The 14,910-nt window shown below is 42.4% G+C and overlaps 1 protein-coding gene across 1 annotated transcript in view; it reads right to left on the bottom strand.

The window, feature by feature from the left end:
• Positions 1-595: 595 nt before the first annotated feature.
• Positions 596-14,910, bottom strand: part of HECTD2 (HECT domain E3 ubiquitin protein ligase 2) — a 96,143-nt gene continuing 81,828 nt past the window's right edge. Inside the window, exons 18-22 of the mRNA XM_039911327.1 lie at positions 13,806-13,893; positions 13,470-13,576; positions 7,557-7,672; positions 5,380-5,523; positions 596-2,801 (exon numbers count right to left, since the gene is read on the bottom strand). Of these exons, the coding sequence (XP_039767261.1) occupies positions 2,681-2,801; positions 5,380-5,523; positions 7,557-7,672; positions 13,470-13,576; positions 13,806-13,893 (576 nt within the window). The 3' untranslated portion in view covers positions 596-2,680. The remainder of the gene's footprint in view (positions 2,802-5,379; positions 5,524-7,556; positions 7,673-13,469; positions 13,577-13,805; positions 13,894-14,910) is intronic.

Raw genomic sequence — 14,910 nt, 5'->3', positions numbered from 1 at the left:
CCCAGGAACACTGTGCATCAATTAATCAATAAATCATATTTGGTGAGCGCTTACTGTGCGCAGAGCACAGTGCTAAGGGCTTGGAGAGTACAATACAACGAAGTTGGTAGACGCGTTCCCTGCCCACGGTGAGCTTACAGTCCAGACGGGAATACTTTTTTATAATGCACAGTTTGGCCACAATATATCTGATGTGTCCAAAAAGGTAATAATAACGATTGTGGAATTTAAGTGCTTACTATGTGCCAGGCACTGTTCTAAGCGCTGGGGTAGATACAAGATAATCGGGTTGGATAGAGTCCCTGTCCCACACAGGGCTCATGGGCTCAGGGTCTTAATTTCCATTTTACAGATGAGGGAACTGAAGCACCTAGAAGTGAAGTGACTTGTCCAAGGTCATACAGCAGACAAGTGGCAGAGCAGGGATTAGAACCCAAATCCTTCTGACTCCCAGGACCATGATCTATCCACCAGGCCAAGCTGCTTCTCAATACTGTGAGCAATACTGCAAGGATGCCCCATGCTAGGAAGGACAACAAAAATGATCAAAGGTTAAAAAAAAGTAGGATGAATAATTGGAGACTCTTCTAAACGCTGTGGCAAAATTGAATATACTTCATTTATTAACAGGAGGAAATATAAAAATGCAACTACATGAGTTTTCTAGGTCTTTTAAAGTTAATGAAAATAAAACAGCAGGTTGCTTTTTTTTAAAATGAGGTATTATCTTACAGTAAACCAAAACTGGAGAACTTTTAATAAATAAAGGCAATGTACAATTTTGGGATTAAAAAATAAAATCATTATAATTTGCTCTTAATCACAATGGGAAACAAAAACTACCAAGACAACTGAGAGCTGAAATCATAAAATGTACTTTGGCTCGTCGGTGAACAGCTTTTGTGAATGTGTCAGAGGAGACACATTGTTACATGTGCACAACAAGCCATCAAAATCATTTTCCATTTCTCTGCTCTATCACTAAACAAACACTCTATTTACAACATAAGGGAAATGTCTCGATCTGACTTCTTACCCACGATTTGTGCTTATTAGTCTAAACTGACTTACATGTCTCCAAATCTAATTCAAGCAATACAGCAGTGAAGTAGTTTTAGTTGCATATGAATTAAAAACAAACAAAAACAACAACTAAACCAGTCAGCAATTATTTTAAGCTTTCAGGATTTTTTTTAAAGACACTCATCACTACAGATAACTAGGAACCCCAGATAGTAAAAGCAGTCACTTCATACAGACAGAGCATTTCAGGATCACAGACGAATCGGTTGATTAGTTTTTTTTCTCCACCCGGGTTGAAGTCTGCTGGTTGGGTGCAAGAAGCGAAGCCACGAGAAAGCAGCGCAACTCAGAGAAATTTGGGAAAGGTGAACTAAAGTATGTTTTGCATGTGCGTTATAAGCTGGCAATGCATGCTGGTATCATTTTACTGTTATTGCAAAAATATAACTTCTGAGTTTGCTGAAGCAAAGCTCATAGCTAGTCTTTGAGAAAAATATTTAGAAAGCTGATAAAGAGCTTCTCTTTTACAAAAAACTGCACTTCCCATAGTGACCTTACAAGCAGTTTCCCTCAGAAGCTACTTTGCTACTTTACATTCAAACTAACAATCGTCTGAATTTAGTCTATTGTTCAGAGAGCAGTGAGTCAAACAAACATTCAGGCCAAGAGGTTGACCACTAGGGTATTCTGACACAAATGTTCATTCATTTCTTCACTTTTGTCATAAAAATTGATTCTACAGTTCCACAGGTTAGAGTTGCTGCTGTTACAATAAGCAGGGTCTGTCAAACAAGAAGACAACAGGAATGTCATTCATTTCCTGTGGACTTCTGCTAAGTCTCCTTTTGAACAATCAGATGCCTTGCGGGACAATTATCGTTTTAAAAGCCCCTCTACTGGGGGATCCCAACGAGATTATTTTCTGGCCGATTGCAATCTATAGGCATGCGGACTAACACTAACACTTACAAGTGTATTTCTCTGAATGCGGTTACTCTTACAGTGTTACGTTACCGGACAATCATTTCAGTTAATTTGTAAAAGCTGCATGCTCATCTAAAACCCTGAATCTATTTTGTAAAAATAAATCTCTAGCAATAAATGGCACTATCAAAATCCCATTTCCTCAAGGAATTATGTACATGCTTCTTTAGCAGCCCATTTAATCCTCACGGAACGAAAGCGAGAATATCAAAAGAACTGTAAATTTAATTTACAGTTAAATTGTTGTTTGCCTCAATATGAAAATATGGCTATATGCTTTTTTTTTTTTAATCAATGGCAGAGTAGCTCTATGTTTCGCTGTTGACTATTCCCAATCTGCTACTATGCTTAACTCTGCCGGGAATGCTTTAATTTTGAACTTGGTTTCCCGGTGGAATGTGGGTGATACAAACAAATTGCGATGAGCAGTCCAGAGCTCTAGAGATCCCACACAAAGCCCCGTCCTCGTTATCGGTGTCTTCCGTCAAGCAAAGTCTCTCTTGGGCCTTCGGAGAGCCGCGCTGTGCCTCGGCTTCAAAATGTATCAAATGTATCAGTGGCTGAAACTGCGAAAGACCGGCAGGGCGTTGGGGACAAGAATATGGAAAGGTCAAAGGCACAATAAGAGGAAAGGGAATGCTACATAGAAACAGCGAACTCGAGGTTCTCCACGTTACTCTAGACCGAAACCTTCTGAATTGGAAATGCCAATGATCAGCTTCTGTCTCAGTTCCTTTTTGTTCTTGTAAGGAGGCAGGCAGAGTTGGTTGAAGCAGGTGTGGGCCACAGGCAACCTGTTCAAAATAAAGAGGGAACTTAAAAATTCGACCCACACTGCAACCGCCTCCCACTGACTCATGCTGCTGTTCAGACCCCACAACTCATATATGTTGCTTTTTACTGTCTGTTTTTCAAAGACAGTCCTTAAGGGCCCAGAGCTCTAAGACCACTAACCTACCTGACCATGAAGTCTAAGGTCCAGATCATATAATCTGAGTCCAAACCGTCCCTCTCTCCTCATATTTCTAGACTGTGAGCCGTTGTTGGGTAGGGATTGTTAGCTAGCTGTTGCCGAATTGTACTTTCCAAGCACTTAGTAAATACGACTGACTGACTGACTGACTGACTGACTGAATGAATGAATACTTCAGTCCTGGGAACCAGAAAGCTTCCAAGTTTACTCTCACCCCTTAGGTTCGGTTCAGACATAATCCAACTTGGAATTTCATTCATTCATTCTTTCTTTCATTCAGTTGTATTTACTGAGCGCTTGCTCTACAACAAAGCACTGTACTAAGCATTTGGGAGAGTACAATATAACAACAGACACATTCCTGCCCACAATGAGTTCAATTCCTTGAGAAGAAGTGGGGGTCCGCTCTTGTTGACACTAAGCTCCAGAGGGTCTGCATTACTTCCAGCCCCAAAGATTTCCGGATGAATCAAGATGAATGGATCGAAAAAAGTTTCCTAAATTCCATAATAATAAAAATCATAATTAAGTGCTTACTGTGTGCTAAGTGCTGAAGTCGATGCAAGATCATCATATAGGACACAGACCCTCTCACACTTGGGCCTCACAATCTACCTGATCAACACTTTACAGATGAGGAAACTGAGGCCCAGAGATGTCGAGTGGCTTGCCCAAAGTCACACAGACAGAATTGAGACTAGAATCCAGGTCTCTTGACTCCTAGTTCCATACTCTTCACTAGATTCCACTGCCTCCCCTAAACTGATACTGTTATTTTTGCAAAAAGTAGTTTACTGGTACTCTACCAGAACATACCACAAATGATCTAAAGTAGAATCATAATAATTATAATTGTGGTATTAAGTGCATTCTATATGCCAAGCGCTGTTCTAAGTGCTGCGGTTAATACAAGATAATCAAGTCCCACCGGGGGCTCACTAAGTAGGTGGGAGAAAAGGTATTACATACCCATTTTGCAAATGAGGGAACTGAGGCACAGAGAAGTTAAGTGACTTGCCCAAACTCACATAGCAGACAAGTGGCAGAGCTGAGATTAGAACCCAGGTCCTCTGAATCCCAGGTCTGTGCTCTTTCGACTAGGCCACGCTGCTTCTCTAACAGAAGAACCACATTGAAATAGTTCAAAACTCCATTGCTTAATGCTAAATTACAAGCAGATCAATTGTCAATAAAAGAAATCATGGATGACCAGCAGAAAGAGGTTGGAGCCTGATCTTTCCTAAATTGTTGCTTGCTGAGCTGCTGAGGCTCCCTTCCTCCTGCCGGGGCTGGGGTTCAGCTTGGCTTCCTTTCAGTGCAAAACCACCAGAAAATTGCAGGAGGGTGTTGGGGAGGGAGAGAGAGAGAGAGAAAGAGGGAGGGAGAGAGAGAAAGAAAGAGGGAGGAAGGAAGAGAGAAAGAGAAAAGGAGAGAGATGACAGGAATGAAAATGCAGAAGCAGCAGAAGAGAAAAAGTGGCAGCATTGAGAGGAATGGGAGTAGTAAAAAAGAGCAGAGAAGACTATGAAGGAGGACCCACTGACAAAGATAAAATGAGAAGAGAGTAAACTACAAGAGGAAAGGGGAAACCATGGTGAAAAGTGCAGGGACCTGAGGTGGGAGCTATGTATTTTTTTTAATGGTATTTGTTAAGCGCTTACTATGTACCAGACACTGTACTAAGTGTGGCGGTAGATACAAGGTAACCAAGTTGGACACAGTCTAGTCAATGTCCCACATGGTTGCTCACAGTCTTAATCCCCATTTTCCAGATGAGGTAACTGAGGCTCAGAGAAGTTATGTGACTTGCCCAAGGTCACACAGCAGACAAGTGGCAGAGCTAAAATTAGAGACCACGTCCGCTGACTCCTAGGCCCGTGCTCTTTCTACTAGGCCACGCTGCTTCCCTGGGGAAGTCATTACCTGGGGAGAGAATTCAGTTCAAACTATATGTAAAGCAATCACTAGCATTGAGATTGTGAGTGAATTTTCATCAGCGGGTGCTGTTGAAGATTGGGGGCAGTCTGTGATCAATCAATCAATCACTGGTATCTTTGAGTGCTTACTGGGTGCGAAACGCTATACTAAGAGCGTGGGAGAGTACAATAGAATAGAGCTGGTAGACATGTTCCCTAAAAACATATATATGCGCTACTGTCTCCACCATTTTCAGATTCCACTCTAACAACGGTCGACATGACACAACCCGGTGAATGGGCACTTGATCACTTGAGCAAGGCAAGCAAAAATTCTCAAACTCTCACAACGCTAGCCATGCATTTCAGGAAAAGAGGAAGCTTAGAGGGCTAAAAACCATGATCTCTACAGGAAATAGACCATTTTCTTTCAAAATGGCACTTCTCCAAAATAAAAACCAGAAGACAAACTAAAAAAATCACCAGTTGGTGGATGTTTCATTCTTTGAAATCTTGAAGTTCAAATCAGCCATCCCTCCCACGGGGACTCTGTCACTTCCCGTAGTAAAATGCAGTAATTTCTTTTGAAGATCAAGAGAAAACTCAAGTACAACGTCCCAAAAATATCTAAAAGAAACAAAGAAAAATCTGTTCAGTTTCTTGGCCAAATTAATTTAAAGTCATATACAGTCTAGAAGAAAAATGGATTTACAGAAAATGAATATGCACACCTTTAAAAACAGAGGGAAGGCTATCTTAAACAAAAGATGGAGAAAACTGAATTTTTCTGAGCTGTTCTATATGAATACATTTGTTTTTAACTAAGATTCTGTATGTAAGTGCCTATGACCAAGTGAGGCCTAGGAATATTTAATGACCGCAAGGTCTTCAGGTCGGGAACCAACCACCATTTTTGGTCGTGAGACATCGGGACCAAGAACCAGTATGAAGGAACTGATTTGAGAGCAGGTCATTGACACAGTGCCACTCCCATTCCCTTGGGAATAAGTTCCCTTTGAGGCCTGGAGTGCCATGATCAATTTGCATGATCGATTAAACAAATTGATTTGTTTAATCAATCGCACTTACTGACCGGTAATTGCAGAGCACCGTACTAAGTGCTGGGGAGAGTAAAACAGAATTAGCAGACAGGTTCCCTACCCATATCGAGCTTAGAGACTAGAGGGGGAGACAGACATTAGTATAATAGTGACTCAAATATCAACCTGGCAACATCGATTCTACAGGATAATTAAATAAGACATTAACAATCATGAGACAAACTCTATTTTAATGGATATTTTACAAGCCATCTCCTGGAGAATTCACAAATGGTATCTTTCCAATACGGGTTGATGGAGACGCCCCACTGAATTACAGCTGAGCTTCCCGTCCTGAGATTTCCAGCCCCACAAAGACCCAAAGGTACTGATTACTGGGGTGAGTGTTTGTGCAAAGCCACTTACACTCATTCATTCAGTCGTATTTATTAAGCACAAACTGTGCACAGCAGTGTTCTAAGCTCTTGAGAGAGTACAACATTACAGTCACATTCTCTGCTCACAACGATCTTACACTCCCTCATCCCCGCCAGCTGAATTAGCCCTTGTGGCACAAGTGGACTCAAATGAAGATGCTCTTTATTACCAATTCGAAAAGATTTATGATGGTGCTACCAGAATCACAACTAAATCAAGATTTTAGCTCAGTCTGGATGATTACTTTAAGTTGGTACTCTGAGCTACAATTTTTTTTTTACAGCAGCAGACTGGTAGGTAACCCCAGAGTGGTGTAGCCTTGCTGCCCCCTCCCCTAATTCTGAACTAAATAATAATAATGAAGGCATTTCTTAAGCACTTACTATGTGCTTAAGCACTGTTCTAAGTGCTGGGGGGTACCAGGTAATCAGATTGTCCCATATGAGGTTCCAGTCTTAATCCCCATTTTACAGATGGAGGTAACTGAGGCACAGAGAAGTTAGGTGACTTGCCCAAAGTCACACAGCTGACAAGTGGCGGAGCCAGGAATAGAACCCAGTAGCTTTGACTCCCAAGCTCGTGCTCTTTCCACTAAGCTATGCTGCTTCTCTATGCCTGCCTCCAGCAAAGAAATGTTAGCCCCGGGACCAGCTGGCACTGGGTAGTGGCTCAGACTTAAGGTGTTTTTTTTGGTGTTTGTTAAGCGCTTTCTATGTACCAGGCACTGTACTGAGCGCTGGAATAGATACAAACTACACAGTTTGGATACTGTCCATGCCCCACATGAGGCTCCAGTCTTAATCCCCATTTTACCAATGAGGTAACTGAGGCCCAGAGAAGTACAGAGAGAGAAATTAAGTGAGAGAAGTGAAGTGACTCACCCAAGGTCACACAGCAGACACGTGGCAGAGCCGGGATTAGAACCTACTTCCTTCTGAGTCCCCGGTCCAAGTTCTATCCACTAGGCCACGCTGCTTCTCTAAGGAATGGGACCGGGATACGTGCTGACAGATCGAGATCTCCCCTGACAGGGAGTTCTGAAGCTCTGTAACACCAAATCCATCAGGCCTCCCGAGGGAATCCAAACTGAACCAAATTATGACAGCCTAATGGTACTTTTGACATCTTTGGAAAAACACACGTACACACACCCACACCCAGACGCCCACACACACGCTTTACCGTATAGTCAGGTCAGTTTTCACATAGCCTTCGTACTGAGTATTTCTCTGTAGAGCATGCATATCCAGCTGAGGACTCCCACAGACTAGAATTTCCACTTCTTCCGGACGAAGCAGCTGCCAAAAACCAGGCTCAAAATTATAATAAAGAATCATCAGGGAATAATTTAAAAACCCCAACTAAAAATATTTCTAGCAGATTATAGCACTGAAAAAAAAAAACCTTTGCCTCCATCCATTATTTTGCATTTTTGAAAATTCAATTCCATTTCAATGAAACGGGCACCTTAGGGACCCTATCAGATGATGATTCTGGTGGCAAATGATTTTAGGGAAGGGAGAGTTCCAGCAGAAGCATCCGGAGAAAGAATTGGAATTATAGTACTAATAATTATGGTATTTGTTAAGCATTTTCAGTGTGCCAAGCACTGGAGTAGTGACAAGCAAGTCGGGTTGGACACAGTCCCTGTCCCATGTGGGGCTCACAGTCTCAATCCCCATTTTCCAGATGTGGTGACTGAGGCCCAGAGAAGTGAAGTGACTTACCCAAAGTCATACAGCAGACTAGTGGCAGAACCGGGATTAGAACCCATGACCCCAGGCCAGTGCTCTATCCAATACACCATGCTACTTCCAATAGGCCACGAAAGGGCAGGGGGGCTTGTTTCTTGACAGGTCAAACTCTCAGCGTGGCTCAGTGGAAAGAGCACGGGCTTTGGAGTCAGGGCTCATGAGTTCGAATCCCAGCTCTGCCACTTATCAGCTGTGTGACTGTGGGCAAGTCACTTAACTTCTCTGTGCCTCAGTTCCCTCATCTGTAAAATGGGGATTAAGACTGTGAGCCCCACGTGGGACAACCTGATTCCCCTATGTCTACCCCAGCGCTTAGAACAGTGCTCGGCACATAGTAAGCGCTTAACAAATACCAACATTATTATTATTATTATTCCTGCCATATTTCTGATACTTTGCTGAGAGGTTACAGTTCACTTTTGGAGCTGCTTATTCATTTGAGGCATCGCTGTTGTATTTTGAGGGTTATAAAGAGTTACCTTAGAGAAGCAGCATGGCTCAGTGGAAAGAGCACGGGCTTGGAAGTCAGAGGTCATGAGTTCGAATCCCGACTCTGCCACTTGTCAGCTGTGTGACTGTGGGCAAGTCACTTCACTTCTCTGTGCCTGTTACCTCATCTGTAAAATGGGGATTAACTGTGAGCCTCACGTGGGACAACCTGATTACCCTGTATCTACCCTAGCGCTTAGAACAGTGCTCGGCACATAATAAGCACTTAACAAATGCCAACATTATTATTATTATTATTACCTTTTGATTCCAAACTTGATTCTGTGATAGTAAGAGGTGAGCCATGCAGAATTCAAAACCCACAATTCCATCCCAACCACACTAGGGCACACAAAAAGGGTGTCTTTTGATCAACCAATCAATTGTATTAATTAAGCGTTTACTGTGTGCACAGCATTGAACTAAGTGCTTTGGAGAGTACAATATATCCGAGTGGATGGCCATACTCTCTGGCCACAACGAGCTTACAGTCTGCGGGGAAGGGGGAGAGATATGTTGCTTCAGGTTGATTGTGGCTTCTAGGCTATTTTTGGTAGTGGCTCTTGTTATCATGTGTTTTGATCTTGGTGATCTTGACTTTGTTCCAGGGCTTCATTGCTGGTAATCCCGCCTTGTCATTTAATGTTGAAAATGGCTCCAAGTTAAGCTGAAACTGCTTGAAAAGCATGATCTTTCTTCTGGGGTAAATTTTACAGCCACAGGTTACCCTTTGATCTGTACTCAAATACAATATACAACTTTGAATATTGTACTTTGATCTGCACTGTAGCTTTAAAGCCCTCCATCACCTTGCTCCCTCCTGCCTCACCTCGCTAATTTCCTTCTACAACCCAGCCCGCACACTTCACTCCTCTAGTGCTGACCTTCTCACTGTGCCTCGATCTCTCCTGTCTCGCCGCTAACCCCTGCCCATGTCCTACCTCTGGCCTGGATCGCCCTCCCCTTCCTCAAATCCGCCAGACAGTGACTCTCCTCCACCTTCAAAGCCTTACTGAAGGCATATCTCCTCCAAGAAGCCTTCCAAAGCTAAATCCCACTTTTCCTCATCTCCCACTCCCTTCTGCGTTACACTGACTTGCTCCCTCTCCCTCCCCACAGCACTTATGTATATATCTGTAATGTCATTTATTCATACTATTGCTTGTTTATTTATATTGATGTCTGTCTCCTGCCCTGTAGACTGTGACTCCTTGTGGGCAGGGATTTCTCTCTTTTTTGCTAAATCTGTTGTTTTGTACTCCCCCAAGCTAATGCTCTGCACACAGCAGGACTCAATAAATACAATTGATTACTCTTTGAGCACTTGATAATCACCCCATTCTTGCCCCCACAGCACTTACGTACACATCCCAGCCTGCTCACTTCGCTCCTCTAATGCCAACCTTCTCACCATCCCTCGATCTCTACTATCTCCGCACGGACCTCTCGTCCACGGCCTGTCTCTGGCCTGGAAAGTCCTCCATCCTCAAATCTGACAATTACTCTCCCCCCTTCAAAGCCTTATTGAAGGCACATCTTCTCCAAGAGGCCTTCCCACACTAAGCCTCTCTTCCATCTTCTACTCCCTTCCGTGGCACCCTGACTTGCTCCCTTTATTCATCCTTCCTCACAGCCCCACAGCATTTATGTACATAGCTGTAATTAATTTTTTAATATTACTATCTCCCCCTCTAGACTGTAAACTCAGGTGAGCAGGGAATGTCTCTGTTTACTGTTATAGCGTACTCTTCCAAAGCTCTGCACACAATAAGCGCTGAACGAATAAATACAACTGAACGAATGCTTTATTAATAGTAATGTCTGTCTCCCCATATAGATTTTAAGCTTCTTATAGGTTGCACTTTACTTCCCAGCAGTTAGTGCTCTGTACAGTGTATGTGCTCGATAAATACGAATGATTGACTGACTGATTGATACTGAAGACTGAAGACTGAAGACTTCAGATTGCAATTGGATCTGTAGTTTACTGCCTCAATGTCACCATGGTGAAGGCCAGTCTCACAAAGGCCCCGTTGGGCTTCTTGATTCTGTTTTCAACTTCTCTGTTTATCCTTGTTTCACTGGCTAAAGGTGTGGTATTTATTCAATCAATCAATGGTACTTATTGAGTGCTTACTGTGTGCAGAGCACTGCACTAAGCACTTGGGAGAGTACAATATGTCAGAACTAGCAGACATATTCCCTGCCCACAGTGAGCTTTCAGTCTAAGACAGTCAGATTCAGCAATTGCATTCAACTTTGTATGTCCACTGAAAATCTTTGGTCTTTGTTGCTGAATTGTACTTTCCAAGTGCTTAGTACAGTGCTCTGCACACAGTAAGTGCTCAATAAATATGATTGAAAGAATGGTCGTGCAGAGGGATTCTCAGGTCGGGTTGGGATAAAGAGATCAGGGAACATATCTGTTTAATGCTATATTGTACTCTCTCAAGCGCTTAGTACAATGTTTTGCTGTACAGTAAGCACTAAATAAATAAGTTTGAATGAATGAATGAAGTATTTCTTCAGACTTCTGTTATTCCATTGGGTTTTACAGATGGTGCCACATAACTCCTAATGACTGAATGTCTTCAATCAATCAATCATCTTTGTTCAGCGCTTACTGTGTCCAGATCACTGTACTCTCTCCCTCTAGACTGGAAGCACGCTGGGGCAAGGAATGTATCCATCAACTCTGTTGCAGTGTACTTTCCCAAGCACTTAGTACAGTCCAATGAACATATCTGTAATTTTATTTATTTATACTAATGACTTTTTCCCCTTCTAGACTGTAAGCTTGTTGTGGACAGGGAATGTGTCTTACAGTATATTCTCCTAAGGGCTTAGTACAGTGCTCCACACACAGCCAGCACCCAAAAAATAAAACTGACTGACTGTTCTGCAGCACACAGTTACTGATAATGTTGGATGATGATGATGAATAGCGCCTTGGGAGAGGACAATATAACAGAGTTGGTGGACATGTGACCTGCCACAAGGAGATTACAGTCTGGAGCCTCCAGTCTTCTTGTGTATTTGCTTCCAGAGCATGGCAATCGGTGGGTAGCAGCTCCTGGATGATTGTCTCAAGGCTTTTTTAAAAAAAATGGCATTTGTTAAGCACTTACTATGTGTCGGGCACAGTACTAAGCAAGATAGTTGGGTTGGACAAAGTACCTGTCCCACATGGAGCTCACCCTCTTAACCCCCATTTTACAGATGAGGTAACCAAGGCACAGAGAAGCAGAGTGAGCTTTCCTCTAGACTGTAAGGTCGTTGTGGGCAGGGACTGTGTCTGCTATATTGTTATACTGCACTCTCCTAAGCACTCAACACAGTGCATGGCATACAGCAAGCGCTCAATAAATATGATTGACGGATTTACTTGCCCAAGGTCATGGAGCAGACAAATAGCAGAGTCAGAATTAGAACCCAGATCCTCTGAATCCCAGGACTGTGCTCTTTCTACTAAGCCATGTTGGTTCCAATGAATCTCGTAGCCTGTTCACATGGAAAAGTTTTTTTTTCCCCCAAATAGGAGCCTATTGTAATAGCGACTTTCAGATTCCCAATGGTGTAAGTATGGGCACATAGTCCTTTTAGTCTGTGAGCCTGTTGTTGGGCAGGGATTGTCTCTGTTGCCAAATTGTACATTCCAAGCACTGAGTACAGTGCTCTGCACACAGTAAGTGCTCAATAAATAAATACAATTGAATGAATAGAGGAAGTTGTACAAGATGATGACAGAGAAAATACCATTTAACCAGCAGTGTCCTGGGCTGCTCAGAGGGGACCCTCCCCTTTGCCATCGGCTAAATTATCAGTTCATCCCAAGAGTGTGCAGTGAATGTCAAGTTGTCAGGGATGGTAATTGCTTCTATTATCATTATTACTATTAAGTGCTGTCGAGTGGTTCCCGATTCATAGCAACTCCATGGATTCTCTATCTTCATTCTCCAGAATGCCCTGTCCTCTGCCATAATCCATAACCTTTCTAATTATCCATTATCATTATGGTTTTCATCCATCTAGTCACTGGTCTGCCTCCTCCACGTTTTCCCTGGACTTTTCCTAGCATTAGTGTCTTCTCCAGAGACTCAGTCCTCCTGATTATGTGTCCAAAATATGCTAATCTAAGTCGAGTCATTTGGCCTTCCAAAGACCACTTTGGTTTAATTTGCTCCAAAATCCATTTGTTTGGTTTTTGGGCAGTCCATGGTATATGCTAAAGCCTTCTCCAACACCACATTTCAAAAGAATTGATGTTCTTTCTATCCTGTTTTTTTCACTGGCTGTGTATAGAAGTGATTATTTTATGGGGACCTTAAAACTTGCTAGGAATTGGAAAGAGAATTAAGGAATTAATGAAGTGAAATGACTTGCCCAGGATCACACAAGCAGACCAGTGGCAGAGCCAGGATTAGAGGTCATCTATCCACTATGCCATGCTCCATCTCACAAAGGGCCCACAGTCTTAATCTCCATTTTACAGATGAGGTAAGTGAGACACAGAGAAATTAAGTAGCTTGCCCAAGGTCACATAGGAGCCAAGTAGCAGGGCCAGGATTAGAACCTAGGTCCTCTGACTCCCAGGCCCATGACCTATCCACTTGGCCACGCTGCTTCTCCACAAGAATCTTCTGAGGTCTCCTTTAACAGTAAAATTGCATAGTGGCCCTTCCCCGCCCCCTCCCCGCAAAGAATCAGATAATTCCTTGCCCATTCTAACCAACAGAAAACATTCTTTCCCCAAAATCTCAGTGACTTGAGAATAGTCTTCTGTAGACATTTGCCCAGTGATTCTAGCTCACAGTCCTATCTCTTTGGTAGCATGCTTTGGACTTATACTTACCATTAGTGCATTTGAAGCGCACACACTATGAAATCCATAATAAAATGCGGCAAACTGTTTATAAATGGATTTGTTGAGAAGAAAGTCAATATAAAGCTGCACGTATTCTAGAAAGAAATTTAACAAAACAATTTAACTTCATTAAAGTGTATGAAAATATGTAAAGCAACCTCTAAACTCTTACGTGCTAATACAATGCTTGGCCCATTAAGTTTCCTTTAAAAACACCAATATTTAAATTTTTCCAATAAAATTCTGCCGTAAATCTTCATTTTCCTATTTAATTAATAAAACTGAACTCCAGGTGCTGAGTTTGAATTTTCAATCTTCACTTACCTTTCCTATTCTGGTTGGTAACTGGAATTTTATCACCCCCTGGTTTTAGACTGTACGATTTAATCACGCCAAATTCTTCTTGGAAAACCTGACGAGAGATCCAGGACAATATATTTTCTTGTTTGGCTCATCAAGTGGCTACTGTTCAACACCATTAACGGTTCAGTGGCAGTGAAGTAAAATTAGCTCTGCGGTTTCATGCTTACCCTAAATGCAAACTTTCATGAAAGAATGACATTTCTTGTCGGGTGAAGTACAAAATGCAGTGTTAAATGCATTTGGAACTTAAGTGAGTATGTCATCTATCTTTGAACTGACAGGTCTTACTGAGAGCACAAAGGTTGTTGCTCTGGACAGGAATTCACTCTCAGAATGGTCGTCTGTGGTCATTCTCATCTCCCGGATTCATCATGATAGAGTGTGCCCACAAATTTTGGTCCAGGGTTGTAAAACATTTAATTTTGCTAAAAGACGCACTTTATGTGCCGGTGCCTTCTTCATCTCTGCAAGTAATTCCTCAGATTTACAGCCCAGAAAAATATTTCACAGCCTACATAGCTGTTGTTTATAATAATAATAATAATGATAATAATAATTGTGGTATTTATTAAGAGCTTGATATGTGCCAGAAACTGTACTAAGCGCTAAGGCGGAATCAAACAAATTGGGTTGGAAGCAGTCCGTCCCTCACGGGGCTCACAGTCTTAATCCCCATTTTACAAATGAGGTGACTGAGGCACAGAGAAGTTAAGTGACATGCCCAAGGTCACACAGCAGACAAGTTGACAGAGCCGAGAATAGAACCCAGGTCCTTCTCACTCTCAGGCCTCTGTTCTATCCACTAGGCCACGCTGCTTCTATAATGCCATTTTAAAACTGTTTCGTTGAAGATTATAGGGCAAGAGTCTTCAACTGTCAGCAAACTATCCAATTAGACTGTAAGCCCGTCAATGGGCAGGGACTGTCTCTGTTGCCGATTTGTACATTCCAAGTGCTTAGTACAGTGCTCTGCACATAGTAAGCGCTCAATAAATACTATTGAATGAATGAAAATGACTGTTTTAACTCATTTACGGTATCTGCGAGGTTGTTGGCAAATAATCCA

The sequence above is a fragment of the Ornithorhynchus anatinus genome, chromosome 3 (assembly GCF_004115215.2).
Source record: "Ornithorhynchus anatinus isolate Pmale09 chromosome 3, mOrnAna1.pri.v4, whole genome shotgun sequence".
Taxonomy (NCBI): domain Eukaryota; kingdom Metazoa; phylum Chordata; class Mammalia; order Monotremata; family Ornithorhynchidae; genus Ornithorhynchus; species Ornithorhynchus anatinus.
This window is presented reverse-complemented; position numbering and strand designations above follow the sequence as displayed.